The 22,300-nt window shown below is 38.7% G+C and overlaps 2 protein-coding genes across 7 annotated transcripts in view; one reads left to right on the top strand and one right to left on the bottom strand.

Moving 5' to 3' along the window:
• Positions 1–1,453: 1,453 nt before the first annotated feature.
• On the top strand, positions 1,454–19,875 carry PGM3 (phosphoglucomutase 3; the record flags this gene model as incomplete). 2 transcript variants are annotated; one of them, XM_084259586.1, is made up of 12 exons in its annotated part: positions 1,454–1,657; positions 3,358–3,542; positions 5,491–5,558; positions 7,336–7,469; positions 8,199–8,394; positions 9,746–9,903; positions 11,056–11,139; positions 15,149–15,247; positions 16,863–16,976; positions 17,824–17,946; positions 18,731–18,904; positions 19,786–19,875. In XM_084259586.1, 12 exons carry the CDS (start codon positions 1,454–1,456, stop codon positions 19,873–19,875), a joined length of 1,629 nt encoding a protein of 542 aa, XP_084115712.1. The 2 variants fall into 2 exon arrangements, with proteins under 2 accessions (XP_084115712.1, XP_084115713.1); XM_084259587.1 differs by lacking the exon at positions 17,824–17,946.
• A 977-nt stretch (positions 19,876–20,852) lies between these two features.
• DOP1A (DOP1 leucine zipper like protein A) overlaps positions 20,853–22,300 on the bottom strand; it is a gene marked incomplete at both ends in the record, with an annotated part of 61,086 nt that continues 59,638 nt past the window's right edge. For all 5 annotated transcript variants that reach the window (XM_084257396.1, XM_084257394.1, XM_084257397.1 and 2 more), the window contains one exon: positions 20,853–21,158. In XM_084257396.1, the coding sequence (XP_084113522.1) occupies positions 20,853–21,158 (306 nt within the window). The remainder of the gene's footprint in view (positions 21,159–22,300) is intronic.

Here is a 22,300-nt window from a genome sequence, read left to right on the forward strand (position 1 = left end):
CATCACCATCTGGTCAGTTACTAATGTTTTCAAGGTTATGAAAGAGATTTAGTCACTTTGGACAGAATTAAAATTACTCAATGCTAACTTTTTCCAACTGGACACAAGCAGACGTTTTCCACCATTTAACTCTTGTTCACTGAAACGATGAAAGACCATGAAACAGCTTAGTGAGGCTGGTGACTATAGGCTCTCTGCTCAGCTCTTGGCTAATTGGTAGTGGAACTGACCCAGGAAGTGAGTAGTAAGTACAACAGAGGTTGAAAACCTCGATTTCCTCTTAAAATTGGAATATCCTAGAAAAGGAAGTACTAGTAGACTGTGGGCCAATTTTTTATTTTTTAAATTAAAGGTAAAAGGAAGATGTTGCCAGTTTCAGAGTTTAATTTAGGAAGGTGTCCTGAGCCTTATCAAAATAGAAAAACCCGTCTGAGCAGTCTGGGAGTGGAGGATATTGCTCTGTGCTTTTCCTTTGGGGCTAGGTCTCAGTAGTGTGAGAGGACTAGCAGAAGAATCACACAGACATCATAGATATTTTGGATCTGTCCTTTCAGTACACTTGAAGGTCTGACCCTTTGCCTTAATTTATTAAAGCTATTCAAAACCCACGCTTAAGCTTTTCTGTTTGTACAATGAAGTGATTTTTGGTCTTGGAGGGGTAAGCGAATTAGGCTTTTTGACCTCTGGTCTCTGTGGCTGTTACCTGCGGCCTCGATTGTGCTAATATGGGAGGTGCTTGGACGTGGGGCACGCTTGCCTGATTGTGGACACCTGCATGGGTGTGGGCCTACGTAAGTGGGCACACCTGAGCCTAGAGGCCAGGGCTATATAAGGGCGGCATCACTTAGAGGGACAGAGATGGGAAGACATGTGACTACAGAGAGGCAAGACTGAGAGAGAACGCCAGAGAGTCCAGAGAAAGAATGATGATTGGTGGGGGGGTGGGGGGCCCTGCCTGCCTGCCTGCCTGCCTGCCTGCCTGCCTGCCTGCCTGCCTTCTTGCAGGCCAGTTTCCCTACCTGGTGTACTGCTGTACTTAGTTCCCTGAGAGCATTAAAGCCTGAAAAATCCACAGAGGGCCCCGGGACTCTCCTTTATCCATCTGCCTGAATTGATAGTGAACCTGCCCCAGCTCTGGAGCCAAAATGGGAGATGACTGAGGACAATCTGATTTCTGCTCCCATTCAGCGCTGGAGTACATTGTACTAGTTGGGTAGGCCCTTAGAAGACAATGCTAACCCCCAGGCCTAGTCTATCATTCTTTTCTTTATTAAGCATGGTTCTTTGGGGAGATTCAGAACGCGGCAGGCCAGTTTGTTCAAGGTGGCAATATTTGAAGCAAATGGTCGTTGGAAATTTCTTGTTAACTTAATAGTAATTAATATTAAGCCAAATTAATTCATATTAAGTTAAATTAATCAACATTAAATGGACATTTCTTAATTTTGTAGATATGGATTTAGATGCTGTTACCAAATACTCAGCATTACATGTCAAGCCCAATGGACTCATTCTTCAATATGGGACTGCTGGATTCCGAGCAAAAGCAGAACATCTTGATCATGTCATGTTTCGAATGGGATTATTAGCTGTCCTGAGGTCAAAACAGACAAAATCTACAGTAGGGGTTATGGTAACGGCATCGCATAATCCTGAGGTAATGCTTTTAGTACTGCAATAAGGCAAATCTTTGTTTACAAGACTAAACCCTAGTGTCTGAGCAGTTTAACTCAAAGTACAGATTCTAATTCTAGGAATGCACCTTGTTTATATGTTCTTAGAATTTGAAGCAACGGCTGCTTGAAAGCAGTCATTTATTGGTGACTCCTTAGAGGGTGTGGAGAGAATGAAATGAGATGGTCATATTTTGGAGAGCGTCCATTTTAAAGAAATAACAAAATGTTCTTCCAAGCTGGTTATACTGAAACAGTATCAGTAATAAAAAGCGCTAGTCTGTTAATTTTTTTTTTTAAACTACCAGACTGTTTTCCAAAACAGCTGCACCATGTTTTATTTTCACCAACAGTATGAGGTTTTTTAATATTTTATTTTATATAATTCTTACATCATTTTTCATTTTTGCACAATGTATGCATTTTCATTTTGGTTATAGTCCCCATACAATTGCATCCCGCTGCTTATTTTGACCCTAGTCCTTCCTCCCCCACCCCGCTCTGGTTTATAGTTGCTTGTTGATTTTGATTTTTACTTTGTATTAACTAATCTTTTGGCTGGTCCCTTATTTAGGTTTTCTAAATTCCTGCTATGAGTGAGACCATCCGGTATTTTTCTTTTTCTTTCTGGCTAGTCTGTTAATTTAAAGAGACTGGAGTCAATGAGTGGGACAAGGGCAAATATTTGAAAAGATGGCACATTTAAAATTTTCAGATAGGTTTTCTCTAGCAGGATGAACAGCCAAACAGATGGCTCCAGGGACACACAAGTGAGCTTTGCACTGAACATTGATGAAGCTGATGGTTTTGGTGTTTGTGATAATTAAGTTTTTATCACAGTATTCCTTTGACATAAATTAACTGTTCTGCACTGCCTGCAGGTTGCTTATACATGGTTTTAATAGTATGTTTCTGTTTGCTGGGGCATGAAATTTTTGCTTTTGTAGCTAAATCAGCAGCAAGTTAAACTATGTAGATCAGTAATAGATTGTAACTTTCTCATCCCCCCTCAAAGAGGAAGACGTTACTGGCCACCCTCCACCTAGGAATCATGGTAAATGTGAATATGTCTAATTGCCACATCACTGTAGTTGGTTACTTACTGACTTGTCAGCAAAACCACACATTTCTTGCCAGTTCCAGAAATACTGCTTAAAACGATTCTGAGCTATTTCCTTCAGTTGACAGTCACTGTGAGCTACGCTTGCTTTTCTCTGCCCAAGAACTGGAGCAGAATTGTCAGTTTTCAGCTTCTCTTCTACCCACTGGTTGACACCTGACCAGTTTGTTCTTGGAGTCCACAGTCATTGCAAGAGGAACCTTAGGTGCCATTACTCTGCTCTAGTTGTGCTCTCATCAGTTAATTGAAGCCAATGTCGAGACCACAGCCATGTAAAAACGAATGTAGCACCCTGACTCTTAGAGGGTGAGGAGTCACATAGATTTGATTACAGCACAGGCACTTACTAGCTGTATGAACATAGGCAGCTTGTTTAATTTGACTCACTTTAATTTCTTCAAGATTGGAGAGTAACAGGGTAATAGTTAAACTGATACACATGGCATGAGGCTTTACCTTGGTAATGTGTGAAACTGTAGTCCAAAGCCCAGCCTTCATGGTTGGGAGATTGGTAACAGGTGAGGCTACTCAGCCATCTGGCTTATTGTTTGTTTTTCTTTTAAGGAAGACAATGGTGTAAAATTGGTTGATCTTTTGGGTGAAATGTTGGTACCATCCTGGGAGGAACATGCTACCTGTTTGACAAACGCTGAGCAACAAAATATGCTGAGAGTGTTGATGGACATCAGTGAGAAAGAAGCTGTGAATCTGCAACAAGATGCCTTCGTAGTGATTGGTAGAGATACCAGGTGACCAGCATCACTGGGGAAAGCAGCTTGGGGAATGAGATGTAAAGGGCTGCAGCAGTTTTAGTGCCTGAGACAAATTGAAGTCATGAAATCAAGTGTAACTGCCCTCAGGCTTCTATCTGGTCTTTTTTGTAGGATGTAGGTGCTAAATCACTTCTGAAACTTGGGTTTTAGAGTCCAAACCCCAACTCTAAAACTATATGAATTTGAGCTGCTTATTTCATCTTGGGATTTCAATACTACTACAGTGTTGATGAGGCTCAAAAGGGTATTTTGAGGATTACCTGAAATAATGTAGGCAGAATACCTCTTTTCTGACATGAGGGAAGCATTTAAATGTCTCCCACCTTTTTAGTTCTTTAGATTTGGTCCTTTTCCCTAGAGAGTAAGAAAACTTGATTCTAAATTATTTTTAGAGATTTAACCTGTTAGTATCGGATCATATATTTATGTCATTTTCCTATGCTGGACCTCGCTGGAAAACATTGACAATTGATGTTATTTCTATATAGTTAGCAGGTTTTAACCTTCCTTTAAAAAAAAAAAAAAAAACCCAAAACATGTAAGGGCTTCCTGGGGGGCCTAGGGGTTAAGTCTCAGTGTTACCATTGCTATTGCCTGAGTTTGATCCCCTGCCAGGGAGCTAACCCACATGGCGCAGCAGACCTCTCCTGTCTTGTCTGCTGCTCTCTTAACAGTGTATTTCAGTCAGTCTGCCTGTTCTGTGCCCCACTCTGTCTCTGATGAATCTTCTCACCCTCCATACCTCTGGTCTACACCCCAGTTCTTCATGCAAAGAAAACCTAAACTAAAACAACCTGTAAAATGTTAGATCGAATGTATACTTTGAAATAGAAAATTTCTCTTCTGCATAGGATCTGGTTTTTCCAGAGGTTATTTTTATTTAGTATTTATTTATGCAAGCACTGGGTACAATCAGAAGTACGGGAGGGTGAGAGAATTCACCAGAGCCTGAGTGGGGAACAGAACAGGCAGACTGACGAAGAAATACACTGCTGAGGGAAGCAGCGGGCGCGGCAGGAGAGGTCTGTCGTGCCCTGTGGGACCCTCACCAGCAGTCAGGGATTGAACCAGCGCTGCAGAGGCTGCGGGCAGCTTCACAGCCCAGCGCTCAACCTCAACCACTGCGCCACCAGGGGAGGCTCCAGGGGTTTTTGTTTTTTTTCTTTTACTATTCCCGCGGGCCCCACCCGGCCCCCCGCTCACCCCAGACCCCGCTGGTGCCTACCGGCCACCTGCCCACACTTCCGGCCCCTCCCGCCCCAGGTTATTTTTAAAGGAAATTTCTACTCAATCTCCTAATGACTTGGGCTGCTGTTTATCCTTAATGTGTTTCCAGAGGCACTTCCAGACACCACTAATTGGGATTTATAAATAGACAGGTGACAGGTGACTTATGCTCTTGAGCAGATTATTAACCTGCAGTGAAGCCATTCCAGGTATATTTGTTTCTTACCTGTTAACTAGTTTAAATGGTATTTAACATCTTTTTCTACAAGGCAGATACATAATGATCTGCTTTATTTTTAGATATTCTGATTTTTTGACATGAAAATTAGGTCCTGTCTTGGTGGTCTCATGTCTACATCTGTAGACATGGTGTGCGCAGTAAGTGTTGACTGTTACTGGTTTTAGGCAGTGCATATGTTGGTATGATGTAATTAGTGCATCCTTTATATCTCTTTCCTAAATTTATTAAAAAAGTCAAATCATTCCAAGAACTATATTGGAAAGGCTACTGAAAATGCTTATAGCTTACTGATATTCTCTCTTCAGAGTTTTCAAAATTGACAGGATTCAGTTCAAATACAGCTGATTTAACCATTATTCTGAAATTTGTGGTACATAATTTTCTGCTTTTACTTTCAGATCTTGTGACGGTTGGGTTCAGGATGGGATGCATTATTTTCTTTGTTTTCCTTCGTAGGCCCAGCAGTGAGAAATTTTCCCAGTCTGTAATAGATGGCGTGACTGCTCTTGGAGGTCAATTCCATGGTATGCTGTTACCCCGACTTTAAATGAAGTCATTTTTTAAAAACTTAACGACAATAGTAGTTGTTTTACAAAGCATGAACATACACATAGACAGTTTTTAAAACATGAAACTAGACATAAAATACTACTAATTTTTCAATTAAATTTTTTCTGGACATGTATTTACTTTACCTGTAGAAGATTATATGTAAGAAAGTCTGATCTTTACTTCCTGATACAAAAGCCCTTGAAATTACTTGATGATATTCATTCTGGGAGGCTTTTGTCAATCCCAGGAATTCCCTAATGGCCGCTCACAGGTGGAATCAGGTGTTACTTGTCAGATAGTGATGGGAAATGTCCTAGGCCTATGTATAGTTACAATTTTTAAGTGCTGACAGGTAGTTTTTCCTGTTTAATCAAGTGAAGGCTTAAATACAACAAAAGGGAGGCTAGAATCCTCACATCAACTGTTCCCGTTGTGAAGGCAATGATTCCTCTGTGCTTGGAGGTTATTTTCCTAGTGTCAGTTCTTTCTCATTGAATAAAAAATACTCTTGACTTTTTCAACCTCCTTCCCAGCTCCTCTGTGTTCTTGTCCATCACAATTAACCCGGCCTCTTCTAAACCATGCCCCTTGTTTGCTCGTATAATTCCTTAGCATTCTGGGGTCAAATCTTTTTCCTTGCCTCTCCACTAAAGTCTCTGTCTGACAGTCATTTAAATTCTACTTGCCTAACTCAGTGACTATTGTAAAGTGGGGATTCTTAACCTGGAGCCCAAGCCCTTGGAAAGTGTAGGTGAAGCTGCAAGGGACCCCGTGGGCCTCTTCATACAGCCATATGCGCTTTCTAAGGAGAGACAGGATAGCTTTTGTCGGATACTCAGAGGGATCTGTTACCTAAAAATAGCTTTCGGAACCTATAAAGCTTTTATTTCACTTGAAGTCTTGGTAACTTTCTTAGCATACTCTCCCATTCTTCACCCTTCTTCCTTTGTTACTAGTCCTTATTTAGCTGTGGCTCTTCCATCTCTCCCAGTGTGGGCCTTCCTCACTTCTCTCTCATTTTCCATGATTAATGAATGATCGTCTTTACTGCCATAGCTCTAGCTACATATATTCTTTTATTTATTCATTTATTCATCATTTTTGATAATCTGATATGTTCAGCCCTCTAGTCACCAATTTCACTGTGTTGCCCAACTCCTAGTAAAAGACGTTTGGTAATGTGCTATTTGTGATTGTGTATAACTGAAAATGAAGTTTCAATGAATAATTCCCATGCTACATGCTGTGCATTCGTCTGTTTCATTAAAAAATGGAGAAATGCTATTTGTCACTAAGTAGATACATTGACCACTGACAGGCTAGGGCCTGCGGTTTGTAAAGCCTGCAGTTTGGTCTGAGTACTGCCTCCACTTAGATGGCCTGTCCCATCCCCAGATCCCTGCCTCAGACTATTCTTTTGACCATCTCCGGGGTGGCACTCTAATTCACCACTCTTCTTGCATCTCTGAAGTCATCACTTTTCAAATGTTTTAGTTTAGAAAAAATTGAGACTGATTATTTTTTAAAGACTAAATATATATTTCTTCTTATAAATCATATTATCACAGTGTAATATGCAGTTGTGATATGGTAATGGATGCTTGTGCATCTGGACAGTTTGAAAGTGTTTTTTGTATCCTAAGATGTATGTTTTTAAAGATTATTTGTCATCCTGAAATTCCCACTGTGTCCATTTTTTTTTCCTTTGTTAAGAAATGTGATAAATTGCCTTTTTTGTTTCTATGACAGATTATGGCTTGTTAACAACACCCCAACTGCACTACATGGTGTGCTGTCGAAACACCAGTGGCCAATATGGAAAGGCAACCATAGAAGGCTATTACCAGAAGCTCTCTCAGGCCTTCATGGAACTTACCAAACAGGTGAAATCTCTTACACATAGTTGGAATTTAAGCAAAGGAATAAAGGCACATGATGAATTGAACAGTTGATCTTCGTTTGCCACTGCTCCTTTTACTTAAAAGAACTGTGTCTTTCCTTTTCTTCTTGGGACTTCACTAGGGACTGGCCCTACTATCTACAACTTGGTGGTGGCATTTGCTTGGTGCTGCTTACTTGGCAGTAGTACATTCTGACATCACTGGGGCAAAAATTATGGTGTTCTTGCTTATGGCTATGATAAGTGCTCATTTAGATGACTTTGGTCTTTATGGCTGTTGGTGTACTGGAGGCCTCTATTGTTGGGAAAGGTTTTCTTTTTTAGATATATTGGTTTGTTAAATCTGGGTGAGATTTGAGGAATATAATTCCTTTTTTATCAGCAGACACCAAATGTTATAGTCCGGTGCAGTTAACCAAAATGAAGCCCTCTTTTCATAGAACTTAAATTCTGGGGTGAGGATGGGGAGGAGAGGAGAGGACACTAATAGTTAAGGAAAAGAACACATGCCCTGTGGTGGAACATGCTCTGAAGAGAATGGTAGATTACTCCTCATGTAAGAGAGTACATCTGATTGTGTGTGCCCTTTTGTTTCCTGAGTTAAAATAGATGAGTTAATGGAAATAATGGAAATTTGCTTAAATGTGTATATGCCTCATGCTTCTCTCATTTATAACTCAAATGTTTTCTCTCATGTCTTTTCCCTTTCAAGGCTTCCTGTAGTGGAGATGAACGTAGATCCCTTCAGGTGGACTGTGCCAATGGCATAGGGGCCCTGAAGTTAAGGGAAATGGAGCGCTACTTCTCCCAGGGGCTGTCAGTGCAACTTTTTAATGATGGAACCAAAGGGAAACTCAATCTTCTGTGTGGGGCCGACTTTGTGAAAAGTCAACAGAAACCTCCACAGGGTATGTGAACAGTTTTTAGAGCTGTTTGAAACCAATTTCATTTACAAACAGATGTGACCACAGGATTCTAATCATGTAGCATCACGGGAATTCTAATCATGTAGCTGATTTAGGCTCTGCCCCTTTCAGATATCCAGGCATCTTTTTACTTATCAGTGCCATTCAAAAAGTGGTCTACTCCTCACCAAACATAGGAAATCTAGTGAGAAAAGCAAAATCTGAAAATGGTATTCTAGGGCAATGGTTCTCAAAATATAGCTTGCGTCAGAATCACAGGGGTGACCGTGAGGGGCTTAATAACACAGTTGCCAAGTACTCCTGACCATTCTGATTCTGTACGTCCCCAGTAGGATTGGTATAGGATAGAAATTTGCATTTCTATCAAGTGCCCAAACTTCACTGACTATGCGGGTCTAGGGACCCCACTTAACAATCATCGATCTAAAGGACAGCCACGTAACATTATTTTTCTCAACATAGACACATTATGGAAAGGGAATTTAACTGCTTAATCATCATTTTCTGCAAAATATATGCTTCCTATAGTAAGGATTTAGGAGGAAGACTGGTCTTCTGATTCTAGGTGTAGTAAGGGATGTACTTTTTTTTTTCCACTCACAAATGCTGTCATCTTTTTTAATTTTCTTATATATTTTTTATATTATTGTTCATTTTTAAACAATGTTTGCCCCCCCCCAGGTGTAGTCCCCATAGAATTTCCTTTACCAATGCAGTAAAGGATGTTCTATATTTAGCTGCATTATAGATCTTACATCAGTAGCCTAACTTTTCCCAAGTTGAATTTGTCACTCTGCTGCTGTCATGGCTTAGGGGCTGTCTTATTTTCTAATCAATTTGATCTGATAATTATGAATTACCCAAGCCATTTCTCAGGTTCTAGTTCTTTGCTCTTATTAATATTTGTTGATGATACAAAATAAAAATCATTTCATCTGTTGACTTATATGTCAAGAACATTATTTTGTAAGTAGCATTCAGAAATACCTGTAGCTTTCAAAATTATACGGGAACCTGTTTTCCAGTTGGCTTATAGAATGGAATTTTATTTTAGTAATATAGCAGATTTCAGCATAAACAGATCTTGAATGTTCCTTTTCAGTTAGCTGTGAAACATTTACACTGTACAAACTATTTGAAGTTTAAGACATTGCTTTTTATTTGGAAGAATCATTTTAAATACCTTTTGAAAAGTGGTGCCAGTTATGATAGGCTTTAATAAAAAATTTTCCCCCTTGTAACTAGTGTAAGAGGAAAAACGTAACATTTTTTACAGTGGGTTTTATTCCTGTTTCTTAGACTGAAATGAGTATCAAATTATTCTCTGTGCTAGGAATGGAAATGAAATGCAATGAGAGATGCTGTTCCTTTGATGGAGATGCTGACAGAATTGTTTATTACTACCATGATGCTGATGGTCATTTTCATCTCATAGATGGAGATAAAATAGCAACACTAATTAGCAGTTTCCTTAAAGAGCTCCTCTCGGAGGTAAGGGAGTGAGTGGGTGATGACTACTCTTTAAATATAAGACCTACTGGTGAAGTGATTCCCTATCAATTACTGGAGTGTTTCAAAGGCATATTTTATGGGAAGTTTGTTACATCTGTGGCCAAAAATACAAAAAGTGGTAATTCCAACTATTTCAGCATTGTAACACCAGTTTTGGAAGCTAAAGTTACTCTTACTTAGGTAAGTTTCATGATTTGAAGTTTTATGAAGTTTTGGTTTCTTCGAAACCAACGCTGATGAGAATTCATTATCATTCTCCAAAGCCTAGATAGAAAATCTAATTATCGGAGAGATTTATTTACTATGATTATGATGAAATTAGTAACATGAGAGATTTATTGTGTTTGGCTCTTTTGGGAAGCTCGGGTTATCTTTTGTAAAATCTGGAAAAGTTCTACTTTAGGTACTAAAATAAATTCTATTAAAGGAATTAAGGATCAAGGAGCTATAGACATCTTTCAAAAGGATTCTTTGTAGAATTATTTTAAATAATGCTCTAAAGTATTTAACTTTTTTTGGCATATATGTAAATTTTTAGTGAATTATTTATTGCATAAACGAAGGCACAGCTGAATTGACTGATAATTTTATCATCCTTTTGTTATAGGGCAGCCCCGATATTGAACGGGTTGCCTGGCTGTGGGTCCTCACCCGCGTGTTTACAAGGGACTTATTAATACTCCACTACAGGCACACACAAAAGGTTAATAAAAGGTTTATTTACAAGGGAAAAGGAAATAAGGAAAATGTACAACTCAGGGAGAAAATAGGGAAATAAAGTCTTTAATGCGTCCTACCCGATCCGCCGACCTGGAAACCCAAAAAGCACTCTCCGAGCTGGCCGGACGCTGCAAGCTGGCGGAGAGTCAAAATGGGGGACCCCCCCAAAGCCCACGTGTCTGGCTTTATACCATCCTGGCTGCTTAACCCCACCCTCAGGTCCTAGCCACCTTTCCTTTGGTGGTGATGGGATTTGGAGTTCCCAGTGTCTTTGGCCTGGGGTGGGGATGGAGTCCACAAAGCCTGTATGGAATTAGCTTTAGGACATCCTTTTCCCCCTAACACTTTGAAACTGTTTGCTTTTGTAATGTCTTTACTTTTGATTGCTAGATAATTATGGTTTTTGTCTAGATTGGAGAAAATCTGAATATTGGTGTTATACAAACTGCATATGCAAATGGAAGTTCAACAAAGTATCTTGAAGAAGTTATGAAGGTATTGAAGCATTTCTAGGGGTTTTTTTGGGTAGTTTCTTAATTATATATCTGTGTGGAAAATAATATTGTTGAAATAGATTGTACATGAAGTTGAACTATTATCCATATAAAGGTTAATAGAAATAAAAAGTAAAAAATTGTTGCAAATAAAAGAGGGAAAGAGACTCCTTCCTCCCTCCTCTTTCTTTATTGCATTTACTTCAGAAAACTTGTAAATTCTCTCTTCCCCTTTATAATGAATGTCATTCTTTTCAAGGGCTTAATCAAATCAGACAGCTTAAAGCTCAGGAATGTTTTTCATAAACATGCCAGAGCATCTCTTTGAATTGTAAATATCAAGGAACATAGTGCCCTTATCTCCCAGTATCCTGAGAGTTCAAAGTTGATCTCTGGCTCCAAGTTGTTATCTGCTAGTCACAGAATATGAGAAGTTTAATGATTCCTTTGGGTAAAGGCAGTTAGTTAACACCAGTGGCCCCCTAAATATCAAGTAAATGTAGGACAAGGTCCTTTTGACAAATGGTGCTGTGAAGTCTTGTTAAAGACTAGGCTGATGCAATAGGTTTGCCCCTTAGGATTTTACAGTGGGGGAGAGCAGGTTCAACTCATACAAGGGGGTCTTATAGCCAAGGAACAAGGTGTTGGGGAAGGAGGTTAGTGGATGGAAAATTACTCAGAGGAATCTTCAGAGGTCAGGGAGGATTCTGCTAACAGTATTTTTGCTTAGGGCAGGCCAGGTGATCAGTATTACTTGGGGGATTGGTGGATGAGGACTCTGATCCGCTGTTGAGGATAGGGGATTCTGGTTAAGCTGATTTTAGAAGGGTTCTTGCTAAAATTGGCTTCCTGGAGACATGTCCAAGAGTAGGACCTATTGAGGTTGAAAGGAACCTTAGTAAAGTTGTGTAGAGGAGAGAATCTTCAGTTATATGATAGGGTGAGATTTCTTCCTGGCTTTGGTGTCTCTTGGCAGATTGTGATGTGTATTAATGTGTATTCAGTAATGAAACTGTTGTCTTTGCTGTGAAGTTTTCTGAATGGGAAATTTTGTTTCCAAGTATTTCTACCTCCTCTGTACCACATTACCTGCTCTGAGAAACTGGAGGGTTTGTGGCTAAAATTCAATCTGTTTGCCTTTACTTTACTCTTTTTCTCACCAGCTGGTGATCTGTTTGCCAGCATTTAAAAAAAAAATTATTAGTACATACAAGAACTGGGGTACAGGCCAGATGTGCAGGAGGGTGAGAGGATTTACCAGAGCAGGGAGCAGAATAGGCTGATGGACTGAAAACACTGCTGAGAGGAGCAGCCAGTGAGACAGGAGAGGTCTGCTGTGCCATGTGGGTTGCTCCCTGGCCGGCTGGGGATCAAACCTGCACTGCAAAGGCGGTGGACAGCTTCACAATGCTTGCATTCAACTTCCTGCGCCACCTGGTTGACCCCTGTTTGTCAGCATTTGTGTATTCCTTTTCAGATTCCTGCTTTTCACTAGTTTTTCTTACCTTTCCATTCTTTAAAGCGGGAATTGCAAAGTCAGATTCCTGCAGGATCTGGAGAGGTGAAGAGAATAAGTAGAGTGGGTTGGATAGGTAAGGGCAGCTAAGCTAGCTGATGTCACCATTAGTCAGAGTCTCTAAAAGAAGTTAAAAGAGCTGAATCTTCATGTGAATTTTCTGCTTTTTAAGTCTTGGCAACTGACTCAATCTAAAATAATGGGTAAGTGAAACATGTCTGGTGACTGCTAGTTTGTGACCAGATTTAATTGTATGGCTACAGGAAACTCTCTCAAGTTTACTTCATCTGGGTTCAGCTGCCTATTTTTCACATGAATTCTCAGTACTTGGATTATTGTGTTAGTATTTTAGTTTTTTCTGTCTTGAAATTTTCCCATAGGCAAATTACACTCGTAAGAAACTGAATACATCAGAAACTGTTAATTTCTCATTCCATTCTCTTACACAGTATTTTTAGCCCTAGTCATTCCTAGGTCTTCTAAATCCAAATACTGATCTTACTTGATCTCTCTTTCGCAGTTTTGCTCAATCTTCCCTTAATCATTCTTAAATCTTTCTCAGATCCAGCCAAGACTTTTGCCACCTGCTGTTGCTAGTCAACGTTCATACTTTCATAGAATTTATCCTTGAAACCTAGTAACTTAAGTTTTTTTAAAAAAAGCCTTTTGATCCCCTTCACCCATCTTTCCTACCCTCTAGCCAATCTGTTCTCTGCAACCATGAGCTATTTTTTATTTTAGATTCCACTTATCAGAGGATCATGCATTGTTTTTCTCAAATTTATTTCACTTAGGATAATACACTCAAATTCCATCCATGTTATTGCACATGGATTTTCTTTTTTTAGTAGCTGAGTAATAATTCCATTTTATACACACACACCACACACACACAGTCATGTATCACTTCACTTGGGCATACATTCTGAGAAATGGGTTATTACTAGGTTATTTCCTCATTGTGTGAACACTGAGTGTCATTTCACAACCTAGATGTCATTTCACACCCAGGCTATAGAGTTTAACCTACTGGGTCCTATAGGCAGTCTGATGTCGACTGAAATGTTAAACAACCACAATTTCTTTATCCAGCCACTGACTCATGAACACTTAGGTTCCATATCTTGTTCCAGAGAGAACTTGTGCAGTCCTGGGATTCTACTTTTATTGGGGTTAAAGGTGGGGACCTAGGATTAAGTCGGCTAACTTTTTATTGGTGAATTAAAATGCAAGAGTGGAGAGTTTAAAGCACAGAAAGAAAAAACTAGTGTCTTAAACTGATCAGGTAATGAAATCAAGAGCTCTAAAACAAAGGACCTTGGGGGATGTGGGAGGATGAAAAGTACCTTGGCTCTTCATCTACTTCTTTGATTGGTGGTGTGTTTATTGGAGATAGTCCTCCTTGAAGTGGATACGTAGGCAGTCAAAGTTAGTCAGGCACTTCCAGTACAAAAGAATTAGGGTTTCCACTACAACCAAACTACTGAAACCCGCCTACTGTTTTCCACAGTGGCTGCACCATTTGACATTCCTACCAACACTGTAGGAGGGCTTTTCTCCACATCTTAGAGAGCAGTTGGTTTTTTTTTTTTTTTTTTTTTTTTTTTGATGATAGCCTTTCCAATAGGTGTGAGGATGTATTTCATTATGGTTTTGATTATCATTGCTCTGAATGATATTGAACATCTTTTTGTACACCTTTTGGTTAGCTGATAAATAACAGTTCAGGACTTTTGCCCATTTTTAATTGGATTATGCTTTTGCTATTAAGTTAAATGAGTTGTTTATGTATTTGGATATTAACCCTTTGTCAGATAATTTGAAAATGCTTTCTCTCATTTTTCTTCATTTTCCTTTGTTGTGCAGAAGCTTTCTGGTTTGATGTCCCACTTATTTTTGCCTTTGGTGTCAGATTCAGAAAATCATGACCAAGACCAAGAATTTATTACTGACTGTTTTCTTCTAAGAGTTTTATGGTTTCAAGTCTTAACATTTCAGGTCTTTAATAAATCAACTTAATTTCTTTGCATGGTGCAAGATAGGGATCCAGTCTGTTCCTTTTAACCTTCTAAGCCAGAAGTGTTAAATAGTGCCAGTGGCCTGCCATATTATGGAAAGTTTTATTGGAGTATAGCCATGCTCACTTATTTGTGCATTTTTTTTTTTTTTTACTACTTTCAAACTGTAATGGCAGAATTGAGCAATTGGGCCACTCTCCACTCTGTCGCTACTTGAATCTTCTAAAACATTCAGTTATGTCACTTCCCAAGCTGTCATCTTTCATTTCTCAAAATGGACCCTTACCTCTCTGCTTGTCACTTGCCTGTGCACATCTTCGATGTCTGCTGTCCACCCAGGTAACAAAAGTTTGTTTCATAATTGCTTAGTTGTCTTCCTCCCTAGATTAAGCTCAGGTTTATCCCATTATCATTGGATAGCAAGTGCAGAGTAAATACTTGCCAATTGAATAATAGTTATTGTGTTTGTGTTATAGGTACCTGTCTATTGTACTAAAACTGGTGTAAAACATTTGCATCACAAGGCTCAAGAATTTGACATTGGGGTTTATTTTGAAGCAAATGGGCATGGCACAGTAAGTTCTTAAAACTGACTTCAGCTGGCGCTTTTTTTTATGATGGAAATTCTGTATCTGGATAGTAATATGTAATGTTACATTTTGTTGAAATGATGAATATGATGGTAGAACGCTTAGTTAACAATATTCTCTTGTGAATTTGGTTCTTAGATTGTGGTCTTTGAGTGTGAAGAGATATACTAATTTGTTCTAATAATTTCTTTAAAAAATGTGCAGGTAGTTCTTAATTTTCTTAATGCAGATTATGTCTACATTATTTCCCTTAAATTGGCTATAGGGGAAAGGTTAGTAACTGGTGAATTGGAAAGTTTGAGAATTAGGTTATAAAACATCTTGAAATGAGTTTGAAGTAGTTAGCAATAAGCATATAAAATTTTATGGTCTCTTAGCGGACAGAATGTATTAAAAAAGTTTTTTTATTGAGATGTAATTCACATACCATAAAATATACTACTTAAATTTATTATGTAATGTTTAAGTGGCTTTATGTATTTACATAGGTTCAGAATTTTTCTTTTTAAAAGTTTTTTATACCTTACCACATTTCATAAATGGACTGGAGGTGGCCAACAGAAAATGTTATCTAGGTCAATCTTCATTAATTCAGAATTGAGTTCTAGAGACCAGGAATATAAGAAATTAAGTGCAATTAAAGTATAATTTCAGTGACCTAATGCAGGGTTGGTACAGATTTTATAAGAAATCAGATAATTAAACATTCTAGTCATCATGGAGCATGAGGTCTCTGCTGCAACTGCTCAACTCTAGTGGTTTGCAGGGTGAATAAATGGGTATGGCTGTATGGTAAAACACATGACCAGTCTTAGTTTCTCAACAAATATGTATTCCAGCAATGACTGAGAGTAATGGTGCTTGCTTCTTCTCATATTGGGCTCTCTAAGTCATGGGCAACAAATTTCAAAATGACAGGAATCTTGAGGGAAATGATATGTATCCATGCCGTAGTGTGAAAATACAGTGAACCTTCTTTCTACCTTTACCTAGCTTATATTCTTAAAAAGGGTAGGACAGGAAAGCTAAGTGCAGTGAATTAAACATTCTTTAAAACAAAATGGAGACAGATGGGCTGAAGGAGTCTAGTTGCACAGAAATGATTGAGCTGGCTGAGGGGCAAACAACAGAACCCTCGTGTGCATTCACTTTTGCTTAGGTAGCATTTTTTTTTTTTAATAGAGGCATGTTTTATTTATTTATTTGTTTTGTTCATACATGCACTGGGTACAGTCAGAAGCACGGGAGGGTGAGAGAATTCACCAGAGCCAGAGGGGGGAGCAGAGCAGGCAGAAGGACCGAAGTACACTGCTGAGGGGAGCAGCGGGTGGCAGGAGAGGTCTGCGTGCCATGTGGGACCCTCCTCTGGGTGGCCGGGGAGCAGCCGGGGATCGAACCGGCGCTGCAGAGGCCGCGGGCAGCTTTATAATCCATAAACGAACTCCTTCTCTCTGCCCTTCCCCTGACCCCCATAGTATTCTGAGGCACCCATTTTCCTCCTCAGTTTCTCCAGATTGAAACTTTCAAAAGTAGTGTAGCTATGGTGATAGTACTGGGCTGATTGGATTGTGTTTGGTGATTTTATATGCTTTCATTGCAGGTACTATTTAGTAAAGCTGCTGAAACAAAGATAAGACAACTAGCAAAAGACCTAGAAGATAATAAAAGAAAAGCTGCTAGAATGCTTGAAAACATCATTGACTTGATTAACCAGGTCAGAGGCAGGTGGTTATCGCTACATTATTCACAATGTAGGCAGAATAAGTGCTGTATCCAAAGTTAAAGTGGGAAGGCCTGGTGGGTGCCTTGTAGCAGTGGCACGTACAGTTGGGATTTGAATGCAGTGATGTGCTTCTCTCCCCATACATTATGTGATGAAAACAATAATGAGTAGCTTTTACTTAGTCAACCGATTGAGCTACTTAGTGTGTTTGTGAATATAAATATGGTAAATATTTTTTTAAACCAACCTATTTGAGGAAATTCAAGAAAATTGTTCTTTTTCTCTAACAAAGGACATATACATATATGTATGTCGCATTGTTGGGACTGGAAGGTGGAGTATGGATTGTAGTGATGGAACTGTGAGCTTCTTGCACATATTGGGCGTGTTAGATAACTCGCTGTAATCCTTGTAGTAACACAGGCACTAGCTATAATTCCTCAGTTTATAAGCAAACAAAAGCTTGGAGCAAGAGTGATGGAATGTAGCTCCAACTTTGGGTGTGTCTTATACCAAAAGTCCTAATTTCTCCACTTTTCAATGAATGATTTTTTTTGACATATTTCAAAGGGTATCTAATTATAATGAAAAATTTGAGTTAATAGGATGTTAGGTGGATAACCTTAAGAGTTATCACCAATATAATCTCATTTATAGATGTGGAAGTTAACTTTCCACAGAGCTAGTTTGTCTTCCATAGACATTTATCCACACACTCCAATGCTGCATGAGGAGAGAGGGGAAGGCACAGGATAATGGTTGCTTTTCTAGCAGACAACATTGCTTCCAAGCTTTGCTTGTATTAGAGTGGTTTCATCCATGTGTTTCCCCCTGGTAGGCAACTGGTGATGCTATTTCTGACATGCTGGTGATTGAGGCAATCTTGGCTCTAAAGGGATTGACCGTACAACAGTGGGATGCACTCTACACGGATCTTCCAAACAGACAGCTCAAAGTTAAGGTGTGAGCGGGACTTTAAAATTCTTTTCAGAAAATCAACTAAAACCCGAAGTGTCATACTTCATTCTGTATTATTTTCTCACATCTTTATAGGATAGTTCGTAACTGTTCTATTGTTTGAGACATAAATGTAAGATAATAAAATATTTCTCATATTATTTTGAAGTAAATCCCTGATAGCCCATGATTTCCACTGAAAATATTTCGCTTACATTATTCTTGGTTCATAGGGTACTTCCTTAGGCTAGAATCTGTGGGCTGAAAGGGAAAGCATTTTTAAGTCATTTTAGATAAATTGTTAATTGATTTCAATACAGATTTACACTAGTTTATATGTTTGCCAGCAGTATCTGTGAAAAATAGGAACAGTGGCATTCACAGAAATGCTGATTGTTCAGATTAGAGGAGATGCTTACCATGACCACCTTAACTTTTCTTTATAACTTAAATACTTAGGGTTACTTGATCAACAACTAAATCATACAGGATTTACTGGTCCTTATTTCAGTGGTAAGAAAGTATGGAAATGTTAGCAAAAAGTAATTCTTTATAGGTTGAAAAAATGAGAAGCTATATGGATGTTAAAATTAATAGCTTTCATTTTGGCAGAAACAAACTTCTATGTTTAGGCTCATGTTTCAGTATTTCAGTACTGTACTTTGGTATGATAAACTGAAATGTAGGTCTGTTAAAATGAAATGGCAATAATCTCTTGGTGGGAGATATGTTGAACAAGCTAAGCTTCTGAAAGGAAGTGCAGTGATAACTGAAATGCTTGTGTGTAGGTTGCAGACAGGCAAGTTATTAGCACCACTGATGCTGAAAGACGAGCAGTTACACCCCCGGGACTACAGGAGGTAATAAATGACCTGGTGAAGAAGTACAGGCTTTCTCGAGCTTTTGTTCGACCATCTGGGACAGAAGATATAGTCCGAGTATACGCAGAAGCAGACTCCCAAGTAAGCTGGGATAATTCTATTAAAAAAAATGCAGTGAGTCTAATAACATGGTTAGTGGGGGTGGCAGGAGTAATTATTTTAATGTCTTTTTTTTTTTACCTGAAAGTGCCCTGTTTAATTTATGTAGCTGAACATGGATTACCCTTAAAAAAAAAAAATTCCTCTCGCTTTGTGAAGAGTCCATTTTGAAATCAGTTGGTATCATTCATGGGCTTAAATTCTGTCTTTAGACAAGATATGTTTTAATAATATCTTTGATAGCCTATGCTATTTTTTTAGAAAGGGTCAAGAGTGTGGCCTGGATTTTTTTTTTAACATTTTGAGACTCCCCTTCTGGATGTCTCATATCTATGGTCATCTTTCAAAGTTTCTCTGGATTCCACATATACATGAAACTATCTGATACTTAAACTCAGTGAAAAAGGAATCTTTCTTTTTATGCTGACTAGTATTCTATTGTGTGTGTGTGGTCTGGATTTTTATTATTTGTGCCCTCAATATGCACTCTTAAACCCTTAACAAAAGTGTTTGCACAAGCAAAGTAGAGTTGTTTGGTGTTTAAATAGGTGGGGAATCAAAAGGAACTATTTAATTCTTGCAGAAGTTTAGGCCATTCCAGAATATAATAGCCCTGATGAATAAGACGATAACTGACACTTTTGAAGTTACTTAGTCATATTGTAGCCTTCTTGCAGAGTTTTGGAATAATTTTATCACTGATTTAATTAACTGAGGACTTACCTGAATTAGCCTCGTTTTCCATCTGTTTGTCTTGCAATATGTTACAAAATCAGGAAGTTCCCTTTCCTCCCGCAGATTTGCAGTTCACTTGTTAGGTGCTGTGTTTTTCTCATCTCAGTCTCCTTTTAACTAATTTGCAGGAAAGTGCGGATAGCCTTGCACATGAAGTGAGCTTGGCAGTATTTCAGCTGGCTGGAGGAATTGGAGAAAAACCCTCACCAGGTTTCTGAAGACAAGTGAAATTTTTTTTTAGTGGTTTTTAGAGTAACAGTACTGTCCTTGTTGTGTCTGGTCCAAACATATTTCTAATGTTTACAGTCAGTGACTTTACTGGATTGTTCTGATTGTTTTTCTTAAACACTACCAGAATAATTCTTTAGAAATAGGTACGTCTTACACTTGTTAAATTCAGTTTTTTAAAATGAAACTTACCTCAATTTCAGTCTCCCTAATGTTAGATATTGGGCCTTAAGTATGATTCAGTCATTGATTTTTGTATGCGGGGGAAAAAATGCATAAGGATTGCTGAAAAATTAAATCTTATTTATTACCAATTCCCTTTGTCTATTCCATTGCCATTACCTAACCAGGACGTTGTCTTGCCGTATTCCCTCACTGTTACTACAAGTAGAGGAGGAAGAGACTACATAACACCTTTTTTTCCAGAGCAGAATCTTCAACTTTTGAATAACTTACCTCTTCAATGAATATTAGAAATTCAGAAGTGCAAATGTGGAGGGTGTGTTGAGATGCCAGGCTTTAATTCTATACTTCTTAGTGAAGGTAAATGGAAGAAAGCTAGTTGTAATAGCTTACCAAGCCTCTGACAGAAGTGATGCCATTCTGATGTTAGAGTAACAGAAAAAGCATCCCCAATCTAAATTAAAGCCTGAAACCATTAGAAAAAAGGTGCAGTGTGTATTTAGCAGGTTTAAGACAACTGAGGACAATGAAACAATGGACTGTATATATGTATATATAGATCTTTCTTAGGCACCATAATCAATGAGAGCCAACAATATTTAAACTTGATTCAGGCCACATTCAGACATTTGGTCTTATTTACAAATATTTAAATTAAGTACAACCTGAAACATTTTGTTACATACAAAAAAAAAAAAAAAAGAAAAACTATACTCAGAGCAATGTTTGTTTTAAATAATTACATTTACATTTAAGCTAAATGGATAGATACCACTTGTGGTGCTCAAGTTTTTATCACCCCTTCCAGAAAATCTTTTTCTACCATCTCTTCTATTTTTTGCCTGGCTTTGCTGGAAAATGGTTTTTGGTTTTCCAGTTTCATGTCCTTATTAGGGAAGGTGTTTGAGTAGAGGATGGGGCTCCCTGAGTGTCCTGCACATCGGCTGGTGACTTTGCTGTTGAAGACTTGGCTGAGCACATTGAAGAATGGCAGGAGCTGCTCGATACTGCGTACGGTGCAGATGGTGAGCAGCAAGTGCCCTGGTTCCCAACCCAATGTTCTCCCTGAGTTGTCTTCCTCTGGGTTTTTCTGTAGGAGACAAAAAGGGAATTGTAATTAATAGATGATGTTGTACATGAGAAAACTTTAAAAGATCAACGTCAGCAGAGTTAGGAAATGAATATAAAGGATGACATTAAGTCTTTATTTCAGACTTGATTAAAACTCTTGTTTCTGAGGCCTTTTAGTGCCAACTAGTAACTATAAGGGTCTAACACTAAAGTAATATTTTCCACCTAGAATGCATAAGTAAACTGAGCAGAGTCAAATATAAAAGTTTATGTTGTGCTTTGTATATACTCAAAAAGCTCCCAGATTCCTGGACTCAATTACAGTTCCCTTTTATTTTTTATTTTATTTTTTTAAAGATTTATTTTTATTTATACAAGTACTGGGGTACAGTCAGAGGCACAGGAGGGTGAGAGAATTCACCAGAGACAGTGGGGAGCAGAACAGTCAGACAGACAGAAGACACTGCTGAGGGGAGCAGCTGGCGAGGCAGGAGAGGTCTGCCCCACTATATGGGTTTCTCCCTGGCCGGCCAGGAATTGAACCCGCAGCTGCAGACAACTTCATAGCGCAGCGCTCAACCCGCTGCGCCACTGGGGAGGCCCCAGTTCCCTTTTAATGTTAAGCTTTAGGCTTAAACTTGCCATAAGATGGTAAGCAGGGTCCACAGTGAATAATTACTGTAAGCACTGCAGCACTAAGAAAATGATCCCTCAGGAGAGACACTGCTATCTGCTTCAATGATGTGCTAAACAACATGGGGAGAGAAGCTGGGCCTACAGTCGACTGGCTCTTCAATTAACCTACTATGTGGCATCCTTGGGTAAGATACAGGAAGGTTCTTCACTTCCAAAATAAATACAATCCACCTTGCCATAGAAAAGTCCGATGACAATGTATTTAAAAACTGTAAACTAAATAAAAACATAATAACATACGAAGAGGCTAGTTTAACACAACTGAATTAGAAATACAGTTGTAAGAGAAAGTTATGAGAACTAAAGATATTTGTGGACAGAATCAGATATGAAAACAATGAACTAGATAGAAAATTGGGAAAAAAATTTAGTTGGACCTAGGAAACAATTACAACCTGCCATATTCATTTACAAATGGAATTTGCCTTCTAAGTAAGATCCGACATTGTCAAGAAGCTTGTGGTG

Source organism: Talpa europaea, assembly GCF_964194135.1.
Source record: "Talpa europaea genome assembly, chromosome: 2".
NCBI lineage: Eukaryota > Metazoa > Chordata > Mammalia > Eulipotyphla > Talpidae > Talpa > Talpa europaea.